The 7633-nt window shown below is 43.9% G+C and overlaps 1 protein-coding gene across 2 annotated transcripts in view; it reads left to right on the top strand.

The window, feature by feature from the left end:
• The first annotated feature begins 409 nt into the window (after positions 1–409).
• RPL11 (ribosomal protein L11) overlaps positions 410–7633 on the top strand; it is a 50107-nt gene continuing 42883 nt past the window's right edge. Inside the window, exons 1-6 of one of the 2 annotated variants that reach the window (XM_079987819.1) lie at positions 410–532; positions 2461–2614; positions 3544–3650; positions 3751–3882; positions 5758–5868; positions 7146–7220. In XM_079987819.1, coding sequence (XP_079843945.1) covers positions 527–532; positions 2461–2614; positions 3544–3650; positions 3751–3882; positions 5758–5868; positions 7146–7175 — 540 coding nt within the window. In that variant the 5' untranslated portion in view covers positions 410–526 and the 3' untranslated portion in view covers positions 7176–7220. Of the gene's footprint in view, positions 533–2460; positions 2615–3543; positions 3651–3750; positions 3883–5757; positions 5869–7145; positions 7221–7633 lie in introns of those variants that run through there. The other variant, XM_079987820.1, reaches the window with a different exon arrangement.

Below are 7633 nucleotides of genomic sequence, written 5' to 3'. Positions count from 1 at the left end.
AGCTAGCAGCACCTCAACAGCACACTGAGCAGATACAAAGGTTGCCTGGTTTCTGAGATTCCTGCCTTGCAGGGGGTTGGACTAGATGGCCCTTGGGGTTCCTTCCAACTCAACAATTCTATGATTCTATGACAGTCTTCTCTGCTGCAGTGAGATATATCACATTTCTGCTGAAAGTATAGTAATGATGCCTAAATTTCCACCTGCACATATAAAGTACTGAAAGCAAATCTTATTCAGATATGTTTACATTTGCACATATAAAACAGCAGATGCAATTTTCATGCAAATCCGTGTCATGTTTTTTTTGGGCGATCTGTAAGCGACCGCCCTCGTCTAGCGGCAGATTAACACAGCGTCGTTATCCAGTGTTGGGGATCGCGCAGTTCCTCCCTCCAGCCTCTAGAGGGCAGCAACGTCCCCTTCAAGCAAGCCTTCTAGCTCCCCTTCTCTGTGGCAGTCCAGCGCAGCTTTGGCGTTTAAGATCCCGTTCCGGGGCTATTCCGATCTCTTCCACGCCTCCAAGATGGCGGTGAGTAGCTTGTGTTTGAGGAGTTGCGCGGAGGGACCCTTGAATCCGCCGCCATCCTTCCGCGTCCGAGTTCTTCTGGGCAAGAATTTACTCAGGCGCGGCGGGGAAGGGCTGGGGGCTTTCCGTGGGGCCGTTTTGGGAAGCGGCGAGAGTCTCGCCGGGCGGGGAGGGAGTGCGGTAGGAATAGCTGGCCCTGTGGCTAAACCAGGCTAAGGAGTCGAGCTTCCTTCTTTGGAGAGGCCTTAAACGTGGGTCTGGAGATACTGTAGTCCTCCAGACCCTCTTATCTCTGACCATTGGGCAAGCTGACTGGGCCTGATGGGATATTTCATTACCATCCTCCATTCCACACTCAGTTCTCTTTGGGGTGCGCGCTCCGGGAAATCAGTGCATCCCCCAAACTTCACTTTCTTTGGGGCTGCATTTTCTTACCCAAGATGTTTTTCCTTGGGTGATAGGTGGTTGCCAGCTCTCCCTTCTGTTTCTTCTCCCCCCTCCTCCAACTTGGGTTCTTTGAGAACAGCATGATAACACGAGAAAAGCAGCCAGTGCAATTTGCCCTGTTGCTTTTCTCTCCATGCTTGAAAAAGCTTCGCTTGCTGAATTCTGTAGGTGTAGTTCTCTCTCTTAAAGCTGAAGGGTTTTTTTGGGGGAGGGGGGTTGCTGGAGGGCTTGAGGGATAGAATACCTCATGCAAGAAAAGTTCATTGCACACAAAAAGTTGGTATGTTGTTTGAAAGGCTAGTTTAGAATATTTCTACCTAGCTTGCTAGAAGTCTAGGGAAAGGGAATCTGTTTGCTATCTTGTTGCTTTTGTTGTGCTTTTTCTGGGCAAAGCCAGTCCAAAGTAGTTTGCAAACAACAAAAATGGCAGGTATAAAAAGTCATTATTACTAAAAACAGGGCGAAAACAAATTCATGATGTTAAAAACAAACCAGGGCCTGTTGGGTTGTCTGCATGTCTGGTTCTTGTTGTGTTTACCTTCGTGTATTGGTCACCAGCCTCACTATATTTTAAAGATACTGTAAGTTGCAGTTACCCCTTGTAAAGTATCACTCAGTATTGTATTTCCCCCTGCTGAGTTTGGTTTATAGCCATGCTTATGAACAACCTATTAAAACTACTTAGGGTAGCTACCAACAGGTTTTTACAGAAACACCTCAAACTTTGAAACAGACACCCAGAATTAGGAACCATCTTAACAATTACTGTGTTTCTCATGGTGCTGCTTATTCTACTCTATAAGGTGCTCATGTGATAGCGGTGGTACATATATTGATGTTGAGGTATTGGAAGGCTTCCAGTAGGGAAGAAAAGGCTTTGGGATAGGATTTTTCAAGAGCCTGTACTAATCACATTTTGTTGGCTAGTAGGCTGATTTTCTTTTTCTTGAAGCTTGCCTACTAGAGCAGAGTAAGGGGACAAAGGCGTTTGATGGTAATTTGGCCCTTTTCCTCAAGTGTATGGGCAGTGTCAACAGTATTGGTAAGCCATAACTTTTGGAGAGGGTAGGGTTTAGTTCAGGAATCTTTCTAAATTGCAATAATGGGAGATGAATATGGAGAATACCACAAAGAGGGGTGGAGTGGCCACTTGAAGGCCTTTTAGGGTCCAGGGCAAGGATGGGGAACCTTTGGCTCTCTGGCTGTTGCAACTCCCATCATTCCTGACCATTGGCCATGCAGGCTGGGACTGATGGGAGTTGGAGTCTAACATAATGTGGGGTGGGGCACACATTCGCCACCCCAGTCTAGGGTTTCATGCTAAATTCCCAACATGGGGACAGAAGATATGCTTGTAAACATTAAGCCTCTTATGAAAACTTGTCCCAGCCCAATACGTTGCTCCTTGTGTTATGCCGTGTGAGTTGGGTATAGGGAAAAGCTGTCGCTGGTTTAACTGCTTTCTTTCCCCCACCATTGCACAGCAACAAGACAAGGGTGAGAAGGAGAACCCCATGCGGGAGCTGCGCATCCGCAAACTCTGCCTGAACATCTGTGTTGGGGAAAGTGGAGACAGGCTCACCCGGGCAGCCAAAGTGCTGGAGCAGCTCACAGGCCAGACTCCTGTTTTCTCCAAAGGTAAGCTTTTTTGGAAGACTGTTACTGAAGTTTCTAGAGGAAGAAGGCTGAAATTTTATTCATACCATTTTATTTTTATTTTTTGAAAAACAAAGGAAGGATCAGCTTCTGTGCAGGATGTATAGCAGTGTTTCCAAAGTTATTTAAGACCATCAGTGGTCTGGAAACTGCATTTGCTTCCCCTTGCCCAGACTTCTCTTTTTGTTATGTGGGTGGGCACCCTGGTCCAGCTTAACGCATGCACAGCATGGTGACTAGGGCAAAAGAATAGGGAAAGGTGATTGCCACAGGGCAGGAAGTCAGGGAATGGGTTGACCCACCTCATAGTTCTCTGTACATCAAATTGGATTGATTTTGAACTGGAATCCAGATTTCATGCTTTCTGTTCTGTAGTGCCCAGGTCTTTGTCCTTTGCAGACTTCCCTTTAACTATGAATGCTAGAAACCTTTAAAAAAGAGAACTGGATTCTTAAGTTAGCCTATCAGTATTACCAAAAGTAGATTTTAACTCAGGCCTCTCTGCCTAGTGCTCTCTAGAAGTTTGGGCGGCAACTTCCAGCAGCCTCACTAAGCACAGCTAGTGGGTAAGTGTAATGGAACATGTCCAAAAACATGGTGAGTATTAGGTTGGAAGAAGTTTAAGCCATTGACTGGGGCTGCTTACAGCTGGTGTTTTTGTTGGGGAGTTGCCACTCAAACCCATTTCCTGATCAGCAGTGATGCATGCCTTCCCCTCTTTGTGCTTGCAGTCACGTGGCCTGTCAAGATGTGGACCTACTGTTTGGAAGTTGTAATCTTAAACTTGGAGCTGGGCGTTTGGTGGACATTTCTGACCACCATATTTTAGTTTTCCTTGAATATGGCATGTCATACCTGTCCTTTTGTTGACCCTTTCAGCAGACTTAAGAAAAATTGTGTTTCTTCTTCAGCTCGATACACAGTCAGGTCCTTTGGGATCAGGAGAAATGAGAAGATAGCCGTTCACTGCACTGTACGCGGGGCCAAAGCTGAGGAGATCTTGGAGAAAGGGTTGAAGGTGAAGTGCTGTCCTTGCTGTATTTGGATGCTTTCTTAAGAGAACTTGGCACATGCAAGTCGGAAAATGTCAAAGTTTAAAGCTGATGTCAATGTTTCAGGTGCGAGAATACGAGCTGAGGAAGAATAACTTCTCTGACACCGGCAACTTTGGCTTTGGAATCCAGGAGCACATTGATCTGGGGATTAAATACGATCCTAGTATTGGTATCTACGGCTTGGACTTCTATGTGGTTTGTATACTTAGCTTACCCTTTTGCATTCTTCGGCTGTAATCCAGAGGTCATGTCTGTAGAGTTGTTTTGTCGGTCTTACTAACTCTGAGCCTAGGTGCCACTGCAGTGGTAGCTGCCATTTCCTGCATGGTTGGACACACAAGGGAGGGACTGTTACCCTAAAACAAATCTGGGGAGCCTGAACTTAAGCTGTAGCAAGTGCACTTGGTGCATGCATGCAAGCAAATATTTATTGATAAAAGTAAACAGCTGCTAAGACCTATTGGCATAGAAGTTTCTTCAAGATATGCCTGAAAGTCAGAAGCAAGGATGCCTGCTGAATCTCTCCTGGAAGACTATTCCACAGTGTGAGAACAGCAACACTGAATGCCTGATTTATAGTTGAGGCTAGTTGGGCCTCTGTAAACACAGGAGAAAACTAAATGCTCTCCACAGAGAGTGTCTCTGTGATTGACCTGGTATATAAGGGCTCAGCAGATCCTTAAGGTATCCTGAGACCAAGTTGTTCAGGGTTTGTAAATCAACACAAGAGCCTTGAACCTGACCAAGTAGCATAAAGGGAGTCAGTGCAGAAGTTTTAGCAAAGGTGTCACATGCTTTCAGCTCCCATCAGTGGTCTAGCTGCTGCATTCTGCAGCAGCTAGAGCTTGTGGACCAGAACATGCCATGATATTTTATTGTTCCAGTCTGTATCTAGTTAACATTTGTATCTATGGACACCTGAGTTACGTATGAGGTTAGGTAGGCCCAAAACATGTGGTGTGATGTGTGTGGGCTCTCTTCCTACTTTCTGCCCCTGTGCTATAACAACTGGTAACAGCTGTAGAAAGGGAACCGTGTGGTTTGACCAATTGACACATCTTACTTTCTCTGCAAACTTTGCCTTTGGATATGCTCATGTTGAAATTCCCACTTTGTCAAGCTTATTGGATAAGAGGTGTCTCCTTTCTCAACCTATTTTAGCTGACAGGGCAGCTGTGAGAATTGAATAGGACCAGATTGTAAAAGCATCAACTGAAAAGCTGGAATGACTGCTGTTCTTTACTGCTGCTGTTCTTTACTTCTGCAGCCATACAGAATCGTTTTTTGAATAGTTTACTGTGTGTTCCTGGGGTGAGACTGACACATATGTCCAGTGAAGCACTGCTGACACTGCTCTTAAGATAATTTTAATTGGCTTGCTGGAAGTTCCCTTGTTACGCTTACTGTTTTAAAAATAGATTGCTGCTTTTTAAAATTTATTTCCCAGATTCATTTTCTCCAGATTTTTTTTTACAAAAATTAAACACAGAAAGTTAAAAATATATAAAATATAATAGTTTAAAAGTAATTAAACTAAACTGGAATCAAAAGGATGTTGTCAGTTTTCTGCTCTGTTTTTTGATAGTCAGTTTTGGGGTAAGACTATTGGGGGGGCCACGCAGGCGGAAAAGTGGCTTTACAAGGAACACATTAAATAGCTGTTCATGTAACATTATGTCTATAGATTCTTTAAAAGGAGCATAGGAGTTAGTCCTAAGCAAGTGTTGCTCATGATGGCTTTGCTTATCTCATTAATGTTGGAAAGTGGGGTATAGCATTTTAATCTTCAGACCTACATCTTGAGGTAGGTTAGTCTAGGAGAGTGACTTGCATCAGATCGCCCAGCTCTTCCTTGTTACCCAGGTCCTGCATCCAAATTCAACACTCTAGCAGCTGCTGCAGTGTGTTTACTCTGTGAGAAGCTGTGAACCCCCTTCTTGGGTGCTATGGATAACTTGGGTGCTTTTCTTAAATTTCTTTCTTGAACACTATGAAAGATGGAAGTCTGTCTGAAAAGGCTTTCTAAAGGTAGGTCTTGAGGACTCAACGAGGCTTGTGTTTCTGCTGCAGGTTTTGGGCAGGCCAGGCTTCAGCATTGCTGACAAGAAGCACCGAACTGGTAGCATTGGGGCCAAGCACCGAATCAGTAAGGAGGAAGCCATGCGTTGGTTCCAGCAGAAGGTAGGTTTTTCTGCATTTTAAGCTGTGAACAAACTTGCCGAACATGTTTAGTCCACTTTGTTGACCTCTTTGTGTTAGACCAATATATCTAAAAGAAACTATCCCTGCCCTCCCCTCCCCCAAGTGTACAGTGATGCCAAAATCAATTGGAGGCTTAACAGTACAATCTAGTGCAATCAACCGTTTCTGACCTTAGCATCTTTAGGATAGGGTTTACAGTTAGCTTGGCCGATGTCAAACGGTCAGCGAGAGCAGAGGTATGTTGAACTTTGCCACCTGGCCAAGCTCAAGGTTCTTGTGTTAATTCACAAAGCCCTGAATAACTTTGGCCCAAAGTACTGTAAGGGCAATTATGATATCTTATGCTCCACCTGGATCACTGAGGTCATTTGATGGAGCACTTCTTAGTGTTTTTAACACTCCTGAAGCCCAATCAGCCTTCACTAGGGACCAAGCCTTTAGTGTGGCAGACACTGCCCTGTGGAACTCCCTACCAGTAGAGGTTTGGCAAGAATCACTCCTGCCTTCTTTTAGATGTCTCCTAAAAAGGATGTTGTTTAGACAGGCCTTTGAAATGTGAATTTGTCCATTTTGCAATTTATTTGTTTTTATTGTAATTTTTGTATGGTGTAAATAGCCTTGCATTTTTATGGAAGAGCTGTTTATAAGTATTTAAATAAAATAATTGTGCTCAGTTCTTACCTTCCACTTCTAAAAGAATCCCAGTACATAAGTCTTCAGCAGTTCTGGTAGTTTGGAACAGTTTTGGAGAGCTGCATTGAATTGTTAGTATTTTTCTACATTAGTCTAATGGAGCTCCGTTTAACAAATGTGAAAGATGTGTGTGACCTATGCATTCTGCAGCAAGGTTGGCTGGAGATTTCGGGGGTGGGGAGCAATTCATACAGTTCTTCACAGTATTGGGAAATGTTGTGAGCAGCATCTCAAAAGTATTTGGAATATGCTTCCACATGGCAAGATCATTATTTACAATGTGTAAGCTTCTCTTTTATAGCACTCTTCCTGCTTAAATGGCTTGTAAATATACTCTTTCCTTTCAGCCAATCAGAAATTGGTTCTTTTTCTGTGCCACAAAAAATCACTAATGTGTGGGCTGGTGCAATATTTATAATCTGCTAACTTCTGAGTTTGTTTCCCAGTGCATCAAATCACTTTGCCATAGACATGATGAGGGAGAAATTTCCTGGTGGTGGCTGTGCTTTAAAGACTATTCTTTCTTGCACAATTATTTTGATAATCCTTTTCTTCTCTTGCAGTATGACGGCATCATCCTTCCTGGTAAATGAAAAGTTTCCAGTATAAAAAAGTCAATAAATTTTTCCACCATTTAACTTGCTGCTGTGTATTTTGTGGTCATTTATCCTTTGCTGAGCCACTATATCTGTTTGTCCTTTCCATGTTTTGTCTCAGGAGCTATTGTCTGCCTAATCCAGAGGAATGGCAAAAGCTGCTATAGGAGGAGGACTGTGTAGACATACAACATGATTTCAAACAGTTCCTGAAGCCTATCATTTGGCAGGGTGGGGGTAGATGGAAAACAGGACAGAGACACTCCACAAGTAGAGAGGGTGGGGTGAAAGTGGCAATATTTCTGATTCTGCTTTCTCTTTCACTCTTACAAAAATAGCTTGGAGGTGTTCCTGTGGTTGGCTTGGCCGTGAAGAGCCTAGTTTCCCCAGCCTAGGCCACTGGCCATCAAAGACACAGGTGATCCCAGTAGCCGTCTCCTCATTGCTAACAATAC

The sequence above is a fragment of the Podarcis cretensis genome (assembly GCF_951804945.1).
Source record: "Podarcis cretensis genome assembly, chromosome: 8".
NCBI classification, from domain to species: domain Eukaryota; kingdom Metazoa; phylum Chordata; class Lepidosauria; order Squamata; family Lacertidae; genus Podarcis; species Podarcis cretensis.
Note: the sequence above shows the minus strand (reverse complement) of the source record. Positions and strands in the feature narration are given on the sequence as shown.